A 25,962-nucleotide genomic window follows, 5' to 3' on the forward strand; every position below is an offset into this window, starting at 1 on the left:
TATGACTGGAGATATCAATCTTGTGCTCTCCAAAAATTTTAATTATAACTTCCTTAGGACTAGGAATTGTAAATTGTAAATAACTATTACAATTATTTGGAATTATTAATTATATAGTCCAAAGTTTCTGGAGATACCAGATTACCTAATACTGATATACTGCACAAGTTAGATGACAGTTGCCCAACCAACTGGAGGATCATGAGAGTTGAAGGTCAACACAGGTGAAAGGCACCAGATCACACACAATTCATTTTGCTTGCTACCTATTTTAATTTGTGATTGTGAGTTGCTATGGAAGTTCTGGGGGTGCCGAAAGATAAGATATAACTAATGCAAAATAAACAAATACAGGTAGTCCTCATTTAACAAGTGGGGACTGGCAGCTCCATCACTAAGTGACATGATCATTAAGTGAGACTTCACATGACTGCGATGGAACCTCACTTCTCTTGTGCTAGTTAAGTGAATCATCCATAGTCACATGATGTGCATGATGTTCAACATCATGCAACCGTGACTTGTGAGTTTACTGCTGGCTTTTCCATTGACCGCTTAGTGGACGCCAGCTGTGAAGTGTGCAAATGGCAATCACATGAATGTGGGATGCTGCAACAGTCATGAGAGGGCCAGTCATGAAGTTACTTTTACAGTACCACTGTAACTTTAGATGATCGCTAAATGGCAATTGTTAACTCAGATCTACCTGTAACTAAAAGTAAATAAAGTCAGATTCATTATGTATTTACATCTGCCTTTCAATCAGGACAAGATGCTGTATGTAGCATTCCACTCTCCTACCTTTTCCCATAACACCAAGAATACCAAACCCTGTGAAGTAATAATAATAAATTGAGGTTATATGCCGCCCAACTCTCAACAAGTCTGGGCAGCTTTCTGGGTGGGGAGCCCAAAGGTCACCCAATAAGCTTCCATGGCTGAGGGCAGATTTGTATATGGATCAGGTCCAGGACAACTCCCTTTGGCTGTCTTGCTTGCAGCTGACTTGCCCTGGTCAACTCACCACAAGAGAATTCAACATGGGCTAACTCAAGAGACAGACAAGTGAATTGCAATGGGCCTTGTCTTACTTTAGGTTTGAACCCATGGAATGGGACAATTCTCCCCGGCTGTCTCACTCTGGCCAACTCGCCACAGGACAACTTGCCGAGGGGCAATGCAACGTGGGACAACTCAAGACAAGTGAATTGCAGCGGGCCTTGTCTTACTTTAGGTTTGAACCTTCTCAAGTTAGAAATCTTCGAGGCTGGGCTGAGCCAGAGCTTGGAGTTCCAGCGGCCTATCGGCCAAGCCACAGAGCAAGCAGTCCTTGTGTGAATCCAGGCCACAGTGTATCCCGTGGGGCAGGACCAGTGCCTGAATGTCAGCAGAGCACTGGCCATTGCAGAGGGCACTCCAGAAAGAGGCAGTGGCAGCAGGCCTCCTCTCAGATACACTATGCCCTTGGCCTGGATCTGCACAGGGATTCCCCAGCATGCCGCAGTTGCTCCACAGCTTGGCCGTTGGGCCGCTGGAACTCCATGCTCTGGCTCATCCCAGCCTTGAGAACTTCTGAAGTTCTCTCTTGAAAGCAAGCAAGACAAGGCCCGCTGCAATTCACTTGTTTTATCCCATGTTAAATTGTCCCACGGCAAGTTGTCCTGTGGCGAGTTAACCATGGAGAGTTGTCCCATGGTGAGATGGCTGGGGCGAGACAGCTGAAGAGTTGTCCCATTCCAATCTGGATCTTCCTACTTCTAGTTCAATGTCTGAACTGTTTGTGGAGCCCTACAAGACTGACCAACTCAGAATCACTTGGATTTCATGAAAAATCTTTATTTCTGGTAGGGTAATGTATCTTGCAAAAAGGAGCATGGTGGCTCACATGGTTAGGATGCTGGGTTGACAATTTGCAAGCCTGTGTTCAAAGCCTGAGGATGGCTGTGTATCAGAGTGAGCTCCTGTCATTCGCTCCACCTGCTCACCGAGCAGTTTGAAGGCATGCGAACGCAAGTAGATAATTAGGCACCACTTCAGTGGACTCATTAATGGGAACATGAAAAGAAGCCCGAATTGGGCGTCTCCTCAGCAATGGTAATGCCACCTGCTGACTGTTTCACCACAATGTTTTCAACATGGAAGTAGTAGTAGTATGTATCTTGCAAGAATTACCAAAGTAATTCTCCCACATAACTTACACCAAGTGTACTTAATAGCCAGCTCGGTAAGTGGTGGCTGTGGGCCAGTTCCTCTTCTTAAGCCCTAAGTAGAAGGCAGTGGAAAACCACTTCCAAAAACCTTTGGAAAACCTGTTTAAGCAGTTGCCAGTAGTCAACACAACTCAAAGATATACACGCACACACACACACACACACACACACACATATAATTAAGGGGGAGTTACTCTGAGTGTCCCTTTGTGCTTTCCACTCCCTGGACTCAATATTCCCTTCTGTAACAGGTCTGTCGTTCCCCCCCCCATTGTCTTGCTCTCTCTTCTATATTCCCAAAATCTGTCAGGCTTTCCCTCATGCTACTGCTTCTTAATGAATTTCACGTTAATGGTAATTAAAAAAAAATCTGTTTCTAGTGATTTGCTAGCATTGGGTATATCCCTTAATTTGGACACATGGGAATAATGTTGCTCCATGGAAAGTAAAACATACTTTTGTCAGTGGGCTTCAGTGAAAAGTGGAGCTGTACCATGAATCTATGGAAAACCGCATTTGCTTTCCTGAGTCATTTTTTACTCAGGTGAACAAATGGAGTAAAGGACAGGTACTTAAATCTTGGTTTGATGCTTGGCTATGCAAAATGAGCTGGAATAAATGAGAGGAGCTCTCCCATTCATTCAAAGGAGACATGCACAGGAATAAATATCAGCTTTGGCTACAGCACAAGTGTTTATGTGTCAGTGTCTTTTTTTTTTACAAGCAAATCCAGTTAGCGTATTTAATGACTTAAGGTGATTCATTATGGAATTTGTTCTGTATTTGTCTGTGAAAGCAATGCATAGGCTCTGCTGTTTTAATCCAATTGTGGCAAAGGGTTGACCTTGTTACAGGTAAATGGAAGTCAAAACTATTAAAATTGAAGCATAAAATGTCTTCAAAGCCTTTTTTTAAAAAATGATAGGGATTTATGCTTGGCAGGCAAAGAAAATTTTCATCGAAATTAGGGGGGGGAAAGCAAAACACTCAACAGTGGAGCAGTTATCATTTGCAAAACTGCTAAGGAATGCTATGCTGACAGATTGAGCTGAAACTGTATGAAATTAGCACAGAGTGCTCACCTTCAAAACAAAACTAATGTATGATTTAACTACAGGCTGCTTCATTCTCCAAAAATTCAGTAATTTCTCTTAGTCTATTGCAACAAGAGACAGAAAGTTATGCAGGTCAAGTTTAGTTGGAAGAAAATCCAAATTTCCTATCAGCTCTACATTTTTTGCCTTAACATCTATGGGAGGTGCTTGTAACATCCACATTTGCCTATCCCAGTCCTTGAGAAGAACTCGTGGTGGTTAAAAATGCTAACTTCAGTCTGAACATCTGGTGGTGTGTTGGCCTTCTTCTTTGTCACCAGGAATGCTTTTGCCCTCATACAGGCCTAGTAGGCATTTTTAGAAATAAATAGTGAAGAGCTGCTTTCAAACTAAGCGGTATGGAATAAAGAATAGAGGAGTTGGGCCAGGGGCGTGGGCCACGTTCTTGAATCAGAAGGAAGTTGCTTATGCATTTTGCATGTTAATACGCACGTGGCGTGAGTTAACAAGTGGATGGCTTAGTTTGGATATGTCATGTAGGTTTGGGCTGTATGGTTTTCTTTAGTGTGAATTTGTTTCTTTTGCCTATGTGTATGTTTCTAGGCATCAGTTTGTCTGATATGAAATATAAATGCTGTTTCTCATGGAAACGCATAAAATAATGGGATTCAAAGCCTACTTTTGCCTTGTATGTATTACTTTTATTCGGGAACTGACTTGTTTGCAACTTCCCCAGTTTGCCGTTCAGATAACATTCCAAATAAGAAGCTTCATGTCAGATGTCTGTAAGAACCCATCCAAGCAGTTTTCTTTTGACAAGGCCCCATTGTAGATCTACACTGCAAATTTGAGATACTATGCCAGAAAAGGCTAGGCATTTATGTAAATGCAAACAACATGTAAGTGGCTTTTGGTAGTTCAGCTCCATATGTATTTATTTATGAAATTTATATATTGCCATATTTTGAGATGTTTGCAGGTTTAAAGAGGCTTGGCTTTAGTTGAAAGTGTGAGTATATTTATGGATATGTATGAGTGCATGTGTGAGCCTGTGTGTGTATGTCATGTGGCTGCGTGTGCTTATGTGTACATATATGGGTACAAGCAGGTGCATCTGTTTTAGAATTATCAACATTTCCTTAACTTTCCTAACATTGATTTTTATTTAATTTGCATGACTCTGTCTGATTTTTTCCCCCTTTACAGTATTTTAACAAACTGGGAAGTTGCTTGGCTCTCCTGTACCTTTGAAGACACTGAACAGACACATGTGAACCCCACTTACATGCCCCACAACTTTCAGCTGGCTACAAACCCAATCTCCATTCCACAGAGCACAAAATGTAGTGCATGTTACATTGAGCAGATAAAGCAAAGCCGATTTTTTTGGTTTATTTTTATGAAGGCAGACAGGGAAGGTAGGCTAAACATACGCTTGGAAAAACAGACAAATTCAGAAACAGAGACCGCCAAGAAGTCTGCAAATGAAAAGAACAAATGACTTACAAAACGGTTTATCTGGGAGCATCCTGGGGGGGGGGGCTCAAAGAAGTCAAAATGGCAATCATAACTGCATGATCAAAGCCCTGCATGTTAAAAAAGGATGATGCTTCAATCATGTGGTTGTAGCCACCATCTTTACAGTTTTGACACAGCCCCTTCCCCCATCCAGAAGCTCCCAGTTCATCCCTTGGTAACAAATACTGTAGCAAATAGATCATCTGTACGATTCTTCTAAGTCAAAGGAAAAAATGTGAGAAAAAGAGAACTTACCCATCGTATTTTTCTAGATGAATTTCAAGTAAGTTATCCTTAGCATGGTTGGCATGTTCGGTGACTGTAGGAGAAAAAAAATGAATTGACACTTTTAAGACATATTTACAATTTTTATTTTTATTTATTTATTTTAATTCCATTTATATCCCGCCCTTCTCCGAAGACTCAGGGCGGCTTACAAGCTTAGCAGTAGCCTTCATTCTATGTATATGCCTGCTTATTAGGGCTTTCACACACACACCCCCCAAGCAGCATTATTACAAAGTCAGCTTAATTGCCCCCAACAATCTGGGTCCTCATTTTACCTACCTCGGAAGGATGGAAGGCTGAGTCAACCTTGAGCCTGTGGTGGGATGCGAACCTGCACTAATTGCAGGCAGCTGGTGTTACTTAAGGAGGCATTAGCCCACTGCTCCACCAAGGCCACAATGATATGGATAAAATCAGCTAGACTCATGAAAATTTTTGAAAGTATGTAATTTGAAAATATATAACTAATATTGATGATCACTTATAACAGTTTTGGTTGAGGTTCATTTTTCCCAGCTAATGGAAAATGCACTTCTGCCAAAGGCATTGAGTAACCCAAGTCTGATGAATCTATGGCAAAAGCCCTTGCTTCATATGACTTTGTATTTTCTAAATGATTCTTGTAATTCAAAAATAAAACTTTCGAGGGTGCATATTTATGTTCTTTGGCAACATTTCTTTTAGCATCACCAGTTTTCCCTTTTGTAAAACGTCCACATCCAGCATGACAGTTCATTTCTAAAGGGGTGAGATCTTCATGACATCTCTCAAAACTGGAGTTTTATCCAGCAAAATGGATGGAGACACCCAGCTAATTTTATTTTATTTAGTTCATAGATTTAGGTAACTGCCCATTCAAATATATGGCCTTGGATAACTAACAGCTCATTTATCTCTATGGCCAGTCTTAGAGCACATAGTCAAATCTGTTTTAGAAATGAAGATTTAGGAACAGAATGGGGTTCAAATCTATCCACAGCCCTGGAAATTCACAATTTGACTAATACTAGTTACATTTCCTCAGCTCAACCTTTTTCCTAGAGTTGTTTTTGTGCAGGTAATATGAAGAAATATATTTGAAGAGATATAAATTTATCAAATAAAATAATGGAGTGAAGGGATCTCCACCAGCAAATACTAACTAGACAATGCCTGTGTAAACCATGTTGACACAGCACTGACCTGTCAAATAAGTGACTGTATAAAACAATCTGCTCTGTAGTAGTCAACTTAGCAATTGTAATTTCCTGGGGCAAACCCATTGTTTTAGAGGGGAAAATGAGCCATTACAGAAATATAACAAAGTTAGTATTAAGCAGTTGTATAAAGGAAAGCACTAAAAAAAATTCAACAGCTTAAGTGGCAATCAAGTACTTTAAAAGAATAAAGTAAAACCTCTAGAATGAAAATGCAGCTTTTGTTTAGCCAGTAATGAGCAGAATCTTAAGCAAGCAGGTCCTCAGAAAAATAATAATTATTTTATATAGATTGATAATTTGTGGGAAGTACTTTCGCAACTTTAGCAATTCTAGCAGATGCTTTTGCTTAATCATTTAGAAGCATTTCTCAGCATTATAATAATCATTGGGGTTTTATAAAAAGTGGCTCAGCAAAAGAAAGTTGCTAAATTTCTATTTCGCAATATTGCTTCTCAAAATGGACTATCCTGCAATCTGAATGTGTATCAGGACACTGCTACCTCCCAGTTCAGGCATGTCAAACTCGCAACGTATCACGACTTTTCCCCCATTACTGGCAATGGGGTGGGCGCGGTTTCGGCGTGACACATCTGTTCTGCGGGCCGGCAGTTTGACATGCCTGTCCTAGGTGGTGGGATGTATTTAGCAATATGTTGCACGGGGGTCTCCAGACTAACAATCCAACTTTGAATGGAATTCTGTAATGGTATGTGGGAATGACCTTGGGAGACAGGAAGAAAGAGCCTCAGACTACGTAACAGTCAGGTAAGAGGCAGCTGAGTCAGTAGAAGGAATGGGGTGTGTGGCAAACCACTGAAAAAGAACAACCTTAGTTTCTTGGACTGTAAAGGTAAGGAGAAGAAATTTACTTTCAGACTTGCAAGATTATGTTAAAATAACCTTATAATAAAGACAAGAGCGATTATTCCTGGATGGGCTTGACTACCTGATAAGGCTGACATCAACTTTACAAGTTTGAAAGTACTTTTCTTCCATCTCCCAAGGTCTCCCATTCCTACATACCATGACAGACTCCCTGTAATTTTCTGTCAAAAGCTGCTGTTTTTGAGCAAAGATAACTCTAACAAATGTAGCCAGAGTAAGAAAGCATGGAAGATTCAGAGAAAATGCAGAGCGATTTTGAAACATTCATTTGGAAAGAGCTAAACAAGGAGCCTCCAGTGGAGCAAGTGGAATTTTGCAAATGGGTTGAGCCAGCAAGATCAACTGTCACTCAGCAAGGATGAATAAATGTTGCATAGATTTATGCAAGAAGGAGGATGTGCTCGTGGGAGAACAGAATGACCAAAGGCTAGAACAGGATGACCTTAACATCCTGAACCCCATGGACTCAATTCTCATAATTTGTAATTTCATATTCTGCAGGGCAAATAGTGTTGAAGTAAACTAGTTTCAATTATTTTTTTCTTTTTCTTATCTATCTATATATTCTTAAAATAACATTGATGCACACACACACACACACACATATGTACACATACAGCATCAATGTTATTTTAAGATTATTCCTAAAGAAGTCTTATCAAAAGCTTTATTCAAACAGAGAAATGGGTAAAAGCATGCTAACAGTGTTTGAAAAGCCCTGATCACCATTAGAAATGTACCGACTGATTAAAGACAGACTCAGATTATCTGTACGGAGGGGCCTTTGCTTGCACATTGTCCATTTAAATGGACTTTTGATCAGACTTCAAGAACCATTTCCAAAGGGAAGAGTGGGAGGGGAGCAGAATTTCAGGCAGGAAATGGCAGCTGCTGTTAAAAGCAGTACAGACCAATCAGCTTGACATGAATACCTGCGAAAATACTAGAAAAGGTAATCTACTAGCAGATTTGGGAGCACCTAGCAATGAACAAAGGGATTACTGGAAGCCAGCCTGGTTTTAAAAAAAAAAAAGATCATGCCAGACAAATCTTTATTACCTTCTTTGATAAAGTGGATCAGGGAAATGCTGTGGACATAGATTTCTTAGACTGTAGTAAGGCATTTGACAAAATAGATGATGCCTACTCTTTGATAAGATAGAAAAACCAGATGGATTCTCAGTAAGCTGACCAACCACACACAGCAAGTAGTCTCAACGGAACTATATCTAAATGGAGGGAAGCGTGCAGTGGGGTACTTCAAGTTCTGCCTTGGGCCCAGTGCTCCACTTCATAAATGATCTAGATGTGGAGATGGAAGGGGAACTTATCAAATTTGTAGACAACATCAATCTGGGGGAATTGTCAACACTTTGGAAGAGACTCAAGATTCAGAAGAATCTTGACAGACTTGAGCATTGGGCCCTATCCAACAAGATCGGGCAGGAAAAAGAACAGGTGTATAGAAGAGGTGATACATGGTTGAACAAAAGTAACTGTCAGAGGGATTTGTGTCCTACCTATAGGACCATAAGCTAGGTAAAGGTAAAGGTTCCCCCGCACATGCGTGCTAGTCGTTTCCAACTCTAGGGGCCGGTGCTCATCTCCGTTTCAAAGCCGAAGAGCCAGCGTTTGTCCGAGGACGTCTCCGTGGTCATGTGGCCGGCATGACTAGACGCCAAAGGCGCACGGAACACTGTTACCTTCCCACCGTAGTGGTCCCTATTTTTCTACTTGCATTTTTACATGCTTTCGAACTGCTAGGTTGGCAGAAGCTGGGATGAGTAACAGGCGCTCACTCTGTTACGCGGCACTCGGGATTCGACCCGCCAAACTGCCGACCTTCTGATCGACAAGCTCAGCGTCCTAACCCACTGAGCCACCGCGTCCCTATAAGCTAGGTATGAGCCAGCAATTTGCTGCAGCAGCCAAAAAACCTAATGCAGTCCTAAGCTACAACAACAGAAGTACAGAATCACAATCACAATAGTACAGCTCTATTTGGCCACACTTGGAATATTGTGTCCAGTTCTGGATGCCACAATAGAAAAAAGGACGAGGAGACCCTAGAAAGAGTGCAAAGAAAAGCAAGAAAAATGATAAGGGGTCTGGAAGCTAATCCATATGATGAATGGTTAAGGGAATTAGGTCTGTTTAGTCCAGGGATGGGGAACCTTGCCTCTTTGATGACTTACGGACTTCAACTTCCAGAATTCCTGAGCCAGCCATGCTGGCTCAGGGATTCTGGGAGTTGAAGTCCACAAATCATCAAAGAGCCAAGGTTCCCCACTCCTGGGCTAGCCTAACAAAAAGAAGGATTGGGGTGACATAATAGCCATCTTCTGATACTTGAGGAGCTGTCACAGGGAGGAAGGGTTTCAGTTATTCTCCAAGGCACCTGTGGCCAAGACAAGAACCAACGGTTGGAAGCTTGTTAAAGAGAGATCCAACATGGAACTAGGGAGAAATATCCTGACAGTAAGAACAACTAAAAATGGAAGAGCATGTCTTTTCAAGTTGTGGGTGTTCCATCAATGGAAATCTTTAAGAAAGGAAAAGATTGGATAGCCATTTGTCCAGGATGCAACACCCTGCCTTGGGGCGGATGTTGGACTAGAATAGGGCTTTTCAACCTTTTCACCCATTGTACCACTTTTAGGATATGGCAACATCCGAGCACCACCAGTCGCCTAGCAAGGTGTCAAAAACTTGATGACCACCAAAAAAGGAAAAAAAGTGAAGTACAGGTAGTCCTCGACTTACAACAATTCACTTAGTGACTGTTCGAAGTTACAATGGCACTGAAAAAAGTGTCCCCACAAGCCACAGCTGAGCAAGACACCTGCCTGCCCGCCCGGCAGCACTCTTCTTCCTGTCTGAGGTTTTCATTGTTGTGAGCATTTCTGTTGAGGATTGGCAGCAGGGGTAGGGTGGGGGTGTGTTTAGTTTTTATTCCCCCCGTCTGCTGGGTGGTTGCAGTAGGTTTTGGTCACTTCACATGACCCTGGGACACTGTGACCGTACATTTCAACTGATCAGCGCTTCTTCTGGGCTCAGCAGAAGAGCCAGGATCAGTGCTGAGCTCTAGCTGGAGCCTGGCGCTGATCCTGGTGCTTCCGCTGAGCCCTGACAGTCCTACAGCTCCAGCCATCTCTTGCTCAGGCTTGTGTGGTGCTGCCACAAGTTCAGCTCATTCCCCTCCCCCGCTACCACTTTTCTAGGATGGTTGCGTACCACCTGCCAGGGGTCAAAGTACCACAGGTGGTACCCGTACCACTGGTTGAAAAGCCCTGGACTAGAAGACCTCCAAGGTCCCTTCCAGCCTATGATTCTATGAATAGTATCTACCTAGTAGGTATGCTGGAATGGAGAGTTGGTCCAAATGAGCATCGTTTAGAGAGTAGATGCTTCTTTTTCACTAGGCAAAATGGTTTTCCTGACAAGTCCAAAATTATGGCCCACAGTTAAATATAATTAAACAAGGTAACCAATCAATTGGCTTAATTGTGCCAAGCTCTGCATGTGCTCTTCCAGTTCAAGATGAAGAGCTGAAACATCTCTTTATGTAAACAAGCACCCTGGAGTTTAATAACCCCGGAAACCACGTGCCAGACTATTTCTAAAAATAACTTTCTCAAACTTAGTGTACTATAAGTGCTTTTGGATTACGACTCCTCAATTTCTTCAACATTTCTGGAGGGCAGTGAATTGGGGAAAACTGCTGTATGAAGAAACTAGAATGCTGTAATTCAAGGTAGTTATTTAGAGGAATCAGTAAACTCAAACGAATAACTCACCTATAACGTCAGTAGCGATGGAAGCCAGACTAAACAATGGAGCCACTTTTTGTTCATATATTCTTTCTCCTTGCGATTTTCCACTGTGTGGATTAATATATACAAGTAAGCGCTTTGGTCTGGAGGCTGCCAACATGAAAGACAGAGAAGAGATTATTTGCCCTTTAGCTACTCTAGAAGCTGCTGAACTACAAATCCTCAAATCTCTTTTTCTGCTCAGGAAAAGGAATCTAAAGCTAAGTCCATTTCAACTCAGGATTTCTCAGTCATTACTGAAAGATTTCCAGAGGGATAGCCGGCCAATAATTGAGTTCCCTTATTGAGGTTTTCTCATTCTAAAGACATTTCTTCCAGCATTCAAATGTTATTTAAGCTCATTAGTCTGCCGAGAAAATAGATAGACCCTTGTTAAGAATTGTATTCTCCATGATGTCAATAGCTGGAAAATGTATTGTGTTTCTTTATATATTCCAACTAAATACACCTCAACACGTCAACTTCCCTCCGCCCTGTGCGTTCCCACAGAGAGGGCCTCCTCAGGGTGCCACCGGTCAGAGAATGTCGGCTGGTGGCCCCCAGGGGGAGGGCCTTCTCTGTGGGCACCCCGGCTTTATGGAATCAGCTGCCGGTTGAGCTCCGGATGGCACCTGACCTTCGCTCCTTCCGACGCGGTCTGAAGACCTACCTATTTGAGCAAGCTGGCCTGGCCTGATGGGGGATGTGCTGGGGTTTTTATTGGGGATTTTTATTATTCTACTGTTTTTAGCTCAGGCTCTTATTTAATTCTTTTTTTAAATTTTTGTATTCTGTATTTTTTATATGCCCTGTTCACCGCCTTGAGTCCTTCGGGAGAAGGGCGGTATACAAATATAATAAATGAAAAAAAATGAAATGAAAAAATGAATGAAACAAGTGTAAAGATGAGGAGGCCCTTATGCTGCTTGAAATATAAGGATCTGCTTGCACTCATACAATTGCCCATCTTATTCAAAATGTAGGCAATAACAGTGTAAAAGCCCCCATCATTACTAGCTTCATTTCCCCCCCCCCCTCCTTCTCAGAAATTGGTTAGGCCCACAGGAAAAACAAACAAACAAAGGCCTGGTATTCTTTATCTGCAACATACTCTGTAAATCAAGTAGTTCTTTCAGTGTACATATCCATTGATTACACAGATGTTCATCAGTGCACCAGAAAGTCACTTCGTTGCACCGCCAGCGGTGATGCTGTGCCCTCGTTATGTAATACACTGCAAAACATATACAGACACAAATCAAAAGAGAATCACAGTTCCATACAAGCAATGTTGCTCTCATATATAACAACGTGTAGCATTTACATAATACTTGAGAATTTCGAAAGAAATTCATGTCTGATAGTTGGTTGAGGCCACAGATCCTGAGGGGGAAAAAAAAAGCTGCAACTCTGGGCAGGGTGGGCAAAGAATTCATCATCAGGTGACTCCTTGTCAATCTTTGAGATAGTCTCCTTTCCAAGTCAGGAAATCTTAGCCGGACTAAATTTATCTGCACTGGTATAAAATATTTGCCCATCTTAGAACAAAAAATAAGGAGTTCTGCTCCTTGTCTGCCCCCTATCGTCCCAAATACCATTGAATTTATGAGTGGCGCTACGCGCCAAAAAGTAATAGTGCTGAGCAAAGCTGTGAGAGCTGTGAAATTTGATTTAAGGCTAAATTAGTACTTTTTTTTCAAATTTTGTGACTTTTTAGAAGTGTAAATGTCAGCTTTCAGAATTTCCCAGCCCACATGCTGGATAGAGAATTCTGGGAGCTGAAGTCCACATACCTTAAAGTTGACAAGATTGAAACACAGTGATTTAAATTGATTCGGATAAGTTAAATAAGGTTTAATTTATTCCACACATGAAAGAGTTTCCCCTTTTCATTCCATTCGAAATCGCATTTCAGCAGCCACTATTGGAGAGGGTTATATTTCTAAGGTTTCTAGGGCAATTTATACAGTCCACAGCAACTTAACAACAATCTTAGAAAATAACTGAGGGTCAGGTTTATGGTTGAAGTGTTGGATTAAGAGTGGAGAGACCCAGGTTTTAAGCCACCTTCATCCACAGATGTTCTCTGGGTAACTTTGCATGGGTCCTTTAGCCCCACCTACCTTACAAGGTGGTTGTTGTGGAAAAAAAATAAGATGGGGGCATGCTAAGTGCACTGTCTTCAGCTAAATGAATAAATTAGTGATTCAGTCTTGTTTTCTGCATATTATATATGGATTAAAAGAAAAGCAAAATGTGTTGCCTAAGTGTATTTCTAATCCACTTGTTTCTCTGAGAATTTCAAGGTGGGGGACTCTCCATAACAACCACTCTGTTAAGACAAGACTGAATCCAAACAAGCTTTCTGTAATTAAGTGGGGATTAAACCTGGTGTCTATAGCCCAAATCTAATATTCAGATCATTACATTATACCAACAACATAAATTTATTTGTGGTTCCAGGGTTTCCCCCCCCCCAGTTATTAATCTACAGACGTTTTTTGTGATGAGGAAAAATCAGATAAATTGGTTGAAGTTTCCCAATTAAAAATTCATTGCACGAAGCAAGGAGATAATATTTTAAATCTGTAAAAAAAAGCTCTTTTCAAAGATCTTGTGTAAAAAGAAACTTTCACGGCTTAAGAAAACCATTTTTCACAGATAGTCGTGCATATGAGTTTTCAATGTGCAGAGAAAAAAAGAAAACTGTAACAATTTGGACACCTATGCAGAGCACATCATGAGAAAGGCAGGGCTAGATGAATCAAAAGTTGGAATTAAGATTGCCGGAAGAAACATCAACAACCTAAGATATGCAGATGATACCACTCTAAAGGCAGAAAGTGAAGAGGAACTAAAGAGCCTCTTGTTACGAGTGAAGAAGGAGAGTGCAAAACTTGGGTTGAAACTAAACATTAAGAAAACCAAGATCATGGCATCTGGCCCTCTCAATTCCTGGCAAATAGATGGGGAAGAAATGGAGGTAGTGACAGATTTTATTTTCCTGGGCTCCAAGATCACTGCAGATGGGGACTGTAGCCAAGAAATTAAAAGACGCTTGCTCCTTGGGAGGAAAGCCATGGCAAATCTAGACAGCACACTAAAAAGCAGAGACATCACCCTGTCAACAAAAGTGCGTATAGTCAAGGCTATGGTCTTCCCAGTTGCAATGTATGGCAGTGAAAGCTGGACCATAAGAAAGGCTGAGCGCCAAAGAATTGAAGCCTTTGAACTATGGTGCTGGAAAAGACTCCTGCGAGTCCCTTGGACTGCAAGGCGATCAAACCGGTCAGTCCTAGAGGAGATCAATCCTGACTGCTCTTTAGAAGGCCAGATCCTGAAACTAAAACTCAAATACTTTGGCCACCTAATGAGAAGGAAGGACTCACTGGAGAAGAGCCTAATGCTGGGAAAGATTGAGGGCAATAGAAGAAGGGGACGACAGAGAATGAGGTGGCTGGATGGAGTCACTGAAGCAGTAGGCATGAGCTTAAATGGACTCCAGAAGATGGTAGAGGACAGGAAGGCCTGGAGGAACATTGTCCATAGGGTCGCGATGGGTCGGACACGAATTCGCAACTAACAACAACAAGGTTTATTCATTCATTTAGTTTATTTCATCAATGCAGAATATTTATCATTGGATACCATGCAAATGAGCGACGTGGTGACTTAGTGGCAGATGTTTCTCTTCTAGGGCACAGAAAAACAAAATCTAGTGTGAACTCACATAAGCATCAGAAAGGGCATTCAGCCAGTAAACGCCCAGCTCCATCCAGTCGCCCCAACTCTTATGTTGGTCATGTAAAAACTATATAAGTCAGGCAGATGTTACTCTGCAGCATTTACAAAAGTTTTGAAAACTGAACACATGGCATGACAGAAATTCTGAGTTCAAGGAGCCAAATAGCAAGAGATGAACTATGAAAATGAAAAGAAAAAAAAAGAATGACTTGTCATTAAAAGACATCTTGATAATCCGCTTTCTGCAAAGAAGGATTTCTGCATAGAAATAATCTTTGATGCTTCACTGTAGCAAATGTGGGAGACAGGTTGAATTAATTTAGATCTTCTGTCAAGTAATAACTTATTTCAATTGGCATGCAACCTCTTGATAAGGCAGTCACAATTTTGTAGCTACTGCAGAAGAGGAACATAAAGTTTCATCAGGATTCTTTCCTTCCTCCTTCCCTCTCCCCCACCCGTGTGTGTGTGTGTGTGTGTGTGTGTGTGTGTGTGTGTGTGTGTGTGTAGCTCAGGAAGGTACGTGAATCCAGCTTCTTTTGATTCCATATATTATGCAAACCCATCATGTCAATTACTTAAAACCTATTTGCACTAAAACGTGGCTTATTGTTTTACCGGTGAATCCGTGAGGCTTTGCCATTTTTTGCCATCTTCCAGGATAAGATTGTTTCGCCTCCCTTTCTTTCTCCTCAACAGCAATGATCTCAGAAATAGGCACAGCATAGCTCTCTGCAAAAAAAGGAAGAGTTGTAAAGTAAACAAACAGCCTGGCTGGACCAGAACCAAAGGAATCTCTCGCCCAGCTTTGCTATTCCTGGTGGCCAACAAAAACTCTATGGGAAGGCCAAAACCAGAACACTATCTTTGTAAAAAAAAAGGCATAAACATTCTTTAGGCATTCACTTCAGAGGATATTTAAATTAAGCATGCTGCTGAAGAAAAGCAGAAAAGTACACTCTCAAAATACTCTGAAGACAAAATCTCTGGTCCCGACAACCGATCGAGATTGGATCTTGCAACAGTATGCTGGGACACGTATATTCGCCTTCATTCCCAAAATACATTTCATGAATGTATTTCGACAGGTTGAAATAACAAGGTTGACCCAAAGTACTAGGGGATGGTCTCCAACATATGTACCACACAGTATCTTTTTTAGTAGAGCCAAAAATGAAGATTCTATTGCGGGAAACCTGGAGGAATAACGGATGGAGGAAGGAATCCAAGTGACATGTACACTGATTCTACTCTTATTTTGAAATGTGGAAAGAGATCAGTGATGCGCTGGTGCCTCACCACCTCCCACGGCAGGACACCATGTGGCATGTTGTGTTGTGGCGCACGTGAGCGATGACATTGGAGCAATGCACCACTTGGCATCCTGCCATGAATAGCGGCACCAGCACATGGTATCCTGCCGTGGGCGGCGACACCGGCATGATGCGCCACGCGGCCTGCCACAAGTGAGGCGCCACAGCAACGCGCCACATGACATCCCGCTGCGAGCGGCCACAAGAATTCAGACGGCGGCGCAACAGGTGTCAGGGTGTGGAAGCCCTGGCTGCAGCTGTCCTGAGGTAAGTAAGACGTCCCCCGAAAATAAGTCCACGACGCACCATGTGGTCTCCTGCCGCAAGCGGCCACTGGCAACCAGAAGTGGGCCAGTGGCCACACAGGCTCCTGCTGGATGGGGCTGCTGCTGCCACCACTGCAAGGTGAGGCAGGTGTTGGGGCGTGTGGGAGGCCTCACTGTGGAGGCCCTCATGTAAGCAGGTGCTGGGCGCGTGGGGCAGCTCCATCCCCCACCCTACCTTGATTTATATGTGTGTGCCTCGCCCCACCTCATTCAACCAGATGGTGGGACGAAGTGGGCAGGGTCTTAACTGGAGCTTATTTTGGGGTAGGGCTTATATTAGGTGCGCACGTAAAAATCAAGCTAGGGTTTATTTTCGGGATGGGTCTTATTTTCAGGAAAACACGGTAGGAGGTGAAAAAATAGCATGGGGGAAAAAACTGTCAGATGATCTTCTCCAAAAGACTTCTTGCTTTAAAAATATGTAAGTAAGTGCTACATGCATTCATTTATTTATGCTGAATCTTTTTCTGTTCATACTGAGATAGTTGCATTGTTCTGGAAAACCTATATTTAGCTATTTATTTCAAAAACAACAATGAATTGCAAAACAGAGCTTATTTTAGCTCTGAATCCATGCACAGCAACCAGTGTGTTAAGCCTGATACAAAGCTTTATCTCTGAGTCCTAAATGATTAAAGTAGTATTTATTAGACCTGGCAATTTTAAAATGAATGGACTTGTAACATTTGGCTGGGAAATTCTATTGGCTGAAGTCCACTCATCTTAAAGTTAAATTTAAAATATACCATATTAGGATTGGCTAATCAGTAAGAGAAAGCCAATGCCTATAATGTGTAGAAGATCAAGAGAGGAGGAAATGCTAAAGATATTAAAGGGCAGACAAGACATGAGAGAGGAAGTAATTCATCTTAACTGAAATTTAAAAAAAAAATCAAGGGAAATAACTAGAAACAAAATGTATTCTAGCATTCGTGACTATGAGACCAGAGGGATAGTTTCCCAAGGTTTTTTTGTTGTCATTAAAGAGAACATCTCATACCTGTTTTATTCCAGAGCCTCTGTAGGTACCAATCACTGGCTAGCTTTATCTGGGTTTGAACGCTATGCAGATTTAGCTTCCAAGTCTCAGCAATGAGTGCATGGCTTGGAACTATTCAGAGAAATTGATGTGCTATTCCTGGATTGCCTCTTTGCTGGTAAACATATGTCTCATCAAAATATTTGAATGGATGCAAATATTTATATCACTCTTCAAAACCATGGTTTATTAATTAGAACTGCTTGTTAAGCCATAAGTTCTGGGTGCTCACTCCAAACCCAAAGAAGCTATTTTATTGCAATACATGCAGATCCCAGCACCGGGAAAATCCCAAGTACAGTGAGGGGAAAAAACTATTTGATCCCCTGCTGATTTTGTACGTTTGCCCACTGACAAAGAAATGATTAATCCATAATTTTACTGGAGGTTTATTTTAACAGTGAGAGACAGAACAATAACAAAAAAAATCCAGAAAAATGCATTTCAAAAAAGTTATAAATTGATTTGCATTTTAATGAGTGAAATAAGTATTTGACCCCTTTGCAAAACATGACTTAGTATTTGGTGGCAAAACCCTTGTTGGCAATCACAGAGGTCAGACGTTTCTTGGAGTTGGCCACCAGGTTTGCACACATCTCAGGAGGGATTTTGTCCCGCTCCTCTTTGCAGATCCTCTCCAAGCCATTACGGTTTCAGGTCTGACATTTGGCAGCTCGAACCTTCAGCTACCTCCACAGATTTTCTATGGGATTAAGGTTTGGAGACTGGCTAGGCCACTCCAGGACCTTAATGTGCTTCTTCTTGAGCCACTCCTTTGTTGCCTTGGCCATGCGTTTTGGGTCATTGCCATGCTAGAATACCCATCCACAACCCATTTCCAATGCCTTGGCTGAGGGAAGGAGGTTCTCATCCAAGATTTGACGGTACATGGCCCTATCCATCATCCCTTTGATGCAGTAAAGTTGTCCTGCCCCCTTAGTAGAAAAACACTCCCGAAGCATAATGTTTCCACCTCCATGTTTGATGGTGGGGATGGTGTGCTTGGGGTCATAGGCAGCATTCCTCCTCCTCCAAACACAGTGAGTTGAGGTGATGCCAAAGAACTCAATTTTGGCCTCATCTGACCACAACACTTTCACCCAGTTCTCCTCTGAATCATTCAGATGTTCATTGGCAAACTTCAGACGGGCCTGTGTATGTGCTTTCTTGAACAGAGGGACCTTGCAGGCACTGCAGAATTTCAGTCCTTCACAATGTAGTGTATTACCAATTGTTTTCTTGGCAACTATGATCCCAGCTGCCTTGAGATCATTGACAAGATCCTCCCGTGTAGTTCTGGGCTGATTCCTCAATGTTCTCATGATCACTGAAACTCCACGAGGTGAGATCTTGCACTGAGGGAGATTGTCAGTTATTTTGTGTTTCTTCCATTTGAGAACAATCTTACCAACTGTTGTCACCTTCTCACCAAGCTCCTTGGCAATAGTCTTGTAGCCCATTCCAGCCTTCTGTAGCTCTACAATATTGTCCCTGACATCCTTGGACAGCTGTTTGGTCTTGGCCATGGTGGAGTTTGGAATCTGATTGATTGATTGCTTCTGTGGACAGGTGTCTTTTATACAAGTAACAATCTGAGATTAGGAGCACTCCCTTTAAGAGAGTGCGCCTAATCGCCGTTTGTTACCTGTATAAATGACACCTGGGAGCCAGAAATCTAGGGGATCAAATACTTATTTCACTCATTAAAATGCAAATCAATTTATAACTTTTTTGAAATGCATTTTTCTGGACTTTTTTGTTGATATTCTGTCTCTCACTATTAAAATAAATCTACCATTAAAATTATAGACTGATCATTTCTTTGTCAGTGGGCAAACATACAAAATCAACAGGGGATCAAATAGTTTTTCCCCTCACTGTAGATAGCTTTTAAAAACTTCCCTGAAAAAAGCAATAGCAACCTAATTTTTTTTTAATCCCATTTATATCCCGCCCTTCTCCGAAGACTCAGGGCGGCTTACAATCTAAAGCACAATGGGCTTAGCAATAGCCTTCATTCTATGTATATACCTGCTTATTAGGGCTTTCGCCCCCCCCCCCAAGCGGCATTTTTACAAAGTCAGCTTATTGCCCCCAACAATCTGGGTCCTCATTTTACCTACCTCGGAAGGATGGAAGGCTGAGTCAACCTTGAGCCTGGTGGGATGTGAACCTGCACTAACTGCAGGCAGCTGGTGTTACTTAAGGAGGCATTAGCCCACTGCTCCACCAAGGCTCTAATTCCATATTATTGTCAAAATAATTACAAGAAGTTATCAGCAGCTGCCATAAGAAAGGCTGAGCACCGAAGAATTGAGGCCTTTGAACTATGGTGCTGGAGAAGACTCCTGCAAGTCTTTATTATTATTATTCTCTTTTAAAATTGGCCTTACTGCTCTTTGTGCTTTACTTGTTTCTTAGGAACTTAATAATCATAGTTAATTATAGCTGGTTTTGTCAACAAGTACTTGGACTCTTTGTGAGGTTGCCTACGACAAGAACTCAGACTTCCAAATGTCCTTATTGGCCCAGTAAATAACTTCTTTCTGTATTAAACCCAAGACAACAACAATAATATGATGATCCAGGAGGAGCATTATCTTTAGCATTCAAATGCTTCTGAAAAGGCCCAGTTTTTGCAAACTTCCACAGGAGAGCTGATCCAACCTGGGTGGAATGGGACCTTATCTGCAAGGCTCTGTTCTCTTAGCCTTTTGCTAATGGGGACCATCAATAGATTGTGTATGGCAGTGAAAGTTGGACCATAAGAAAGGCTGAGCGCCAAAGAATTGAGGCCTTTGAACTATGGTGCTAGAGAAGACTCCTGTGAGTCCCTTGGACTGCAAGGTGATCAAACCGGTCAGTCCTAGAGGAGATCAACCCCGACTGCTCTTTAGAAGGCCAGATCATGAAGTTGAAGCTCAAATACTTTGGCCACCTAATGAGAAGGAAGGACTCACTGGAGAAGAGCCTAATGCTGGGAAAGGTTGAGGGCAAGAGAAGAAGGGGACGACAGAGAATGAGGTGGCTGGATGGAGTCACTGAAGCAACAGGCGTGAGTTTAAATGGACTCCAGAAGATGGTAGAGGACAGGAAGGCCTGGAGGAACTTTGTCTATGGGGTTGCGATGGGTCGGACACGACATCGCAACTAACAACAACAATCAGCAGCTGAGTTTGACTCAGGCAGACTTTCCCTTCCTTACTTACAAATCACATGAGCCAACATTTCTCCCAGCCCTTCTATTCTCTTACTGAACCACCCAGAGGAAAAAATAGTTTCTTCCTGGACAACTGCAGCTTTTCTGCTTCTTTCTGAAGACTCCAGGGAGGGAGCTTTATCTGCGCTGTTTCACTATACACATAGTGGACCTATGATGAACGAGAAACTTCTCTAAGATGCATTAAAAAAAGGGATGTATCCACCCTGCTTTAGGACTGGACTAATATATACTGTAGGCTGGCAATCTGGTAAAAACCACTTATAGTAAAGATTTTGGGCTGACTGTCAAGTCACACAAAGCTAATGGTCAGAAAGAAAGCTAAGATTTTCTATTAGATCTGCCAGCTTAGCGGATGTCAGCAGCAGAAAATACCACAAATACAGTAATTCCCAAAACACTGAATGCTGCACACTGAAATTACTGAATATGCCAGAAACAATACTGAAAATACAGTGGCGGAAAAAGCCTTAGAAAATATCAGTAGCAATTTTCTTTTGGTAAAGAAGAATTCAGCCCATCTAAAGAAAAGCATAATCTGTAAATTCAAAATACTGAAACTTCATTAGAATTTGAGTTCTGTTAAAGCTAGGTACATTTCCTTCAAAGAACTGGGATTGGGGCAATGGGTAAATCTTAAAGATAGAAATTCCTTTCTTACACAGCTTCTTTTGTGGGGTTGTTACTTTGGTAGTGGAACACTTGGTTGATGTGGCTGGTTTTACGATAGACTTGTGTTTTTAATTTGTTGACGAAACAGCCAGGAAGAACAGTGTGGTATTGTTTTCTTCTTCCCAAGTCAACTTTATTCCTTTGAAGATGTTGTTGATAGTTTTGTGTATATTCTCTGATTGGTCCTTTTTTTATTATGACAACGGTGTTATCTATGTATTGGATCCATAGGATCTTTGCATTCCATCCTAAAACTCCCACTGATCAATATAAAGGTAGGATATGAATCTGAATTGTGTATCTTAAAAATCTCACAACAATAGGCCTGGTCCTTTGTCCTGAATAGAAACAAAAGCAATACTATAGGTAATTTCAATTTGTAATTTTTTTTAAAAAAGTATAAATTCATTTGTAAGCTATAGGTGCTCAATGTCACAATGCATGATTAAAAATAATAAATTATCTATGTCTTTAAAAAGATCACTTTATTTTTCTTTATTCTCAAAACTGTTTTACCATTCATGGCATGCTGTTTATCAGGATTTTGAAGGTGAATAGTTCCGTTTTCCATGTGAAGAATACTAAGGTGTTTTTTTTTAACTTTGATGTAAAATTTCTGCTTTATCTCCAAAAATTTCAGTTTCATTCCATGTAGTGCAGTTTTTAACTGTGCAAATTCATTTTAAAAGAGTATAAATCCTGAGGGAAAGCATTTAAAGTAATATGCAACTTTGCATTTTTTTTATTTGCTACTTTCTCTTATTCAGAAATAAGTATAGTAGAAGTTGCAGTTTTTTCATGTTCATCTGAGGAGTTTTCTCTTTATCAATTAATGCAGGTTCGAGTCCCACCAGGCTCAAGGTTGACTCAGCCTTCCATCCTTCCGAGGTAGGTAAAATGAGGACCCAGATTGTTGGGGGCAATTAAGCTGACTTTGTAATAATGCCGCTTGGGGGTGTGTGAAAGCCCTAATAAGCAGGCATATACAGTACATAGAATGAAGGCTACTGCTAAGTTTGTAAGCCGCCCTGAGTCTTCGGAGAAGGGCGGGATATAAATGGAATTAAAATAAAAAAAAAATAAAAAAAATAAGTCATAAAGTAATCATAGATGAAGAAGAGACTTTTAATCATTCAGATTACTGTGCTTGGAAATTCCTTGTGTCATAATACTAACCACTAGTCAGCAAAGCACTCTTTAAAATGCTTTGCAATATATTAATGTATTGCTCTTCAACGGAATAGAATGTAATGAAGTTCACGTTACATAATGTACCTGGAAAATAATACAATGATATTTGATTTCCAAAGGTCAACTGAAGCAAAATATGTTTGCTTAGCTGAAAACAATGCAGGAACAAGGCTAATTTCCTGAAGAAGAAAAAAAGAGGTTTCCCAACATATGGAAACTAAAATATATAGGCAGAAGAGATCATTGTAAAGGAAGAGGCAGCTATAGGGAGGAAGGCACTGTTGACTCAAGAATTGGGAAAGACTACCGCTTTAGCTTCTATGCAGCAAGTACTGCTGATGAAATAAACATCCTGAGGTATTCTGAGTGAAAGCTAGAAATTATCTGCCTGTATTGAAAGAAGGATTCTTTCAAATGGACAGCTCCTTGGGTTATTGGTTAAAAGCTTATAAACATCTTTCCTTAATCAGTGAACACCCCCTCGCCCACAAAAAAAGGTGTGGAGAAGATGTAGAATTGTTGCCAATGGTAAATCATATCTAGATTTTTTTCACCCCACCCCTGAAAAATTCGATAATTGAGGCAAGGTGATTTATATAAGGGAAATCTTTCTAAAAGCACACTTAATTACAGCTTCCTCTGACTGTAGTTCAGATAAGATAGTAAGATATCCTGGCTGAGCTGGATGATTGGTTCTTCTGGATATGTTGATTTCAACTCACCGATTTCTCAGCAAGGGATCTGCTGGCTAGGAAGTTGATGTCCACTTATGTGGAAGGTGTCCAGGTTGAGGAAAGCAAATATATGTGGAGAATGTAGTAGAGATGGAGTACAAGAATAGGTCCTTTTGCTTAAAAGACTTTGCAGATAGCCAAAAAGCATTCATAAAGTTTGAAGAACAATGATAAACCTATGAGCAATCAAAAAAGGCTGCGGTGGAAGCATACTCTGGAATAACCAGATTGGCCGGCTGGCTTTATGTCTCATTATTCACCACAAGTGATGGGTGAGTCTCACATAACAAGACGGCCTTTTAGATTATGTTGGACCTCAACATTTAGTATAAAATCTCTCAGAGAAGAGATGAGAGTATAACTATACAATAAATCTGTTGTCTGAAAAGTTAAATCAAAGGTTCTCCAAATTGCATTTTTGTTGTGGTTGTCACTGAAGCTGCAGCAAATCCAGAAGTCATGGCTTCTCTGGCCGTTAAAAAGTCTATGATGGCTTTGGCAGAGGAAGCTAATCCATACATATTATACATGTAATCATAGAAAGTGGTTACTGACACTGAGAGCAGACAAACTATTGTTGACACTTTTCAAATTGGATTCAAGTATATATGCTTCCCTGACATACATTGAGGATTATCAATAAAAGTTCTACAGATTGTTTCAATAGGCTCAACAGACATTGACTGAGAAAGCAAATGTTTCATGTGGTTATTTATGTACAGTACAGAGAAGTAAAACTAAACCAATCCACAATTTGTTGTCAGATAGGAATGATTCACCACAGAAGATTGATAAAACTATTATAAAACTTTTCACAGCAGTTGTTTAAATACCTGCATTTACCACTATAATGTATACTACTTACACAACTCATACCGATTTTAAAAAAACATTGGTGGCTGGGGAAGGGACAGACAAGTCCAAACATTTCCTAAGATCTTGACAGCAAGCTACATTTGTAAAAGATGTTTCAGAATTGAACCAACTGAGTCAGTTAATTTTCCTTCCTTTCACAATACGGGATCATAATTTGACAAATAATGACACCAATACTGAAAGGGGTGTGAGGTTTTTCTTTAGGCCCCATTTTTAAAAAAAATGGAAGTAGGGCCTTCATTTAGGGGCCAGAAGTGTCCCAAACGGCTTAAGGATTTCAATAACTTTTAAAAGGTAAAGGTAAAGGTAAAGGTTCCCCCGCACATGCGTGCTAGTCGTTTCCGACTCTAGGGGCCGGTGCTCATCTCCGTTTCAAAGCTGAAGAGCCAGCGCTTGTCTGAGGACATCTCCGTGGCCGGCATGACTAGCAAGGAACGCTGTTACCTTCCCACCGGAGTGGTCCCTATTTTTCTACTTGCATTTTTTACGTGCTTTCGAACTGCTAGGTGGGCAGAAGCTGGGACGAGTAACAGGCGCTCACTCTGCTACGCGGCACTCGGGATTTGATCCGCCAAACTGCCGACCTTCTGATCGACAAGCTCAGTGTCCCAACCCACTGAGCCACCGCGTCCCTTTTTAAAAGGTAGAGAGACTATTTTTTACTAAGATCCCAAAAAGGCAACTTCCTAAAATTAAAGAGACCAGCACATGAGCGCATCTTATCTGGTTCCAAAACTCGCTCCAGCTACTTTAGTATACTAGGGGTTCTTGTGTGTTTGTACATGGGTGCCTTCGTGTCAGTGTTCACTCCAGGCAATTGCTGAACACGTCCTTGCAGTTTTCTTCTAATCCAGGGGTCGGCAACCTCGGCTCTTTTATGACTCGTGGACTTCAACTCCCAGAATTCCTGAGCCAGCTATGCTGGCTCAGGAATTCTGGGAGTTGAAGTCCACGAGTCATAAAAGAGCCGAGGTTGCCGACCCCTGTTCTAATCCCTAAAAAAAAAAGACATTAAAGCGTTGCCTTGGTAGGTCTGCTTCAATTCAAAAGAAGAAGGCAGAGAAGAAGGCCTTAAGACCCTTTGGCATCTTCTGGACCTTGCAAGTTAAGAAGGCGACTTGTTCCGTGGGTCAGCTACTCTGCACATGCCCAAGGACCCGGGTGCACACCTCCAGATCTGACCCACCAGGCTCCCCTTTGCAGGGAAGCCGGCGAGGTCACCGGCAGTCACTCACCTCGGCCCCTGCGCGGCTGCGGCTCCAAGCTCCGCCAAGCCAAGAGCCCCAGCTCCCGGTCTAAGGTGACCTCCTGGGCGCGCTGCTCCAGCACCAGCAAGGAGATGAGGAGCTGGGTCCGCCGGCCAGCCGGAATGGACCGCTCGCCCATGGCTCTTCAGTGACCCGGCGTCCTTGGCTTCGGCGACATGATTTAGGGCGCTCAGTCCGGAGCTGGGCGAGCGCCGCCGTCGCCGCCGTCGCCGCCGCCGGGCGGGCCGGGTAAGTCTGCCCGTCGGATGTTTTAGAATCTGTTATCCTTCAGAATTTGCAAGCCCGCGCGTAGGGAGCATGCGCGAGAAGGATTTGCGCACGCTCAGCAGCAGCAGCAGCAGCAGCTGCTGCGGCTGCAGCGGCCACGGCGCGGTTCTCTAATACGGCGCCGGCGCTTCTTCCGCGGCTTAGCTCGGTGGACTGGGTCGTGGTGGGGGGGGGGGATACTGCAGAGCGGCTAGATCGGCCCAGCCAGCTCCCGCTCCTCCTCCTCCTCCTCCTGCTGGAGCTGACCTTAGTCCAGGGGTCTTCAAACTTGGCCCTTTTGTGACTTGTGGACTTCAACTCCCAGAATTCCTCAGCCAGCCATGCTGGCTGAGGAATTCTGGGAGT

The 25,962-nt window shown here is 42.1% G+C and overlaps 1 protein-coding gene across 1 annotated transcript in view; it reads right to left on the reverse strand.

The window, feature by feature from the left end:
* CERK (ceramide kinase) overlaps positions 1-25,731 on the reverse strand; it is a 44,674-nt gene extending 18,943 nt beyond the window's left edge. The window contains exons 1-5 of the mRNA XM_081330934.1: positions 25,318-25,731; positions 15,330-15,443; positions 12,079-12,201; positions 10,953-11,078; positions 5,039-5,102 (exon numbers count right to left, since the gene is read on the reverse strand). Of these exons, the coding sequence (XP_081187060.1) occupies positions 5,039-5,102; positions 10,953-11,078; positions 12,079-12,201; positions 15,330-15,443; positions 25,318-25,468 (578 nt within the window). The 5' untranslated portion in view covers positions 25,469-25,731. The remainder of the gene's footprint in view (positions 1-5,038; positions 5,103-10,952; positions 11,079-12,078; positions 12,202-15,329; positions 15,444-25,317) is intronic.
* Positions 25,732-25,962: the final 231 nt, after the last annotated feature.

The sequence above is a fragment of the Vipera berus genome (assembly GCF_964194415.1).
Source record: "Vipera berus genome assembly, chromosome: 6".
NCBI classification, from domain to species: domain Eukaryota; kingdom Metazoa; phylum Chordata; class Lepidosauria; order Squamata; family Viperidae; genus Vipera; species Vipera berus.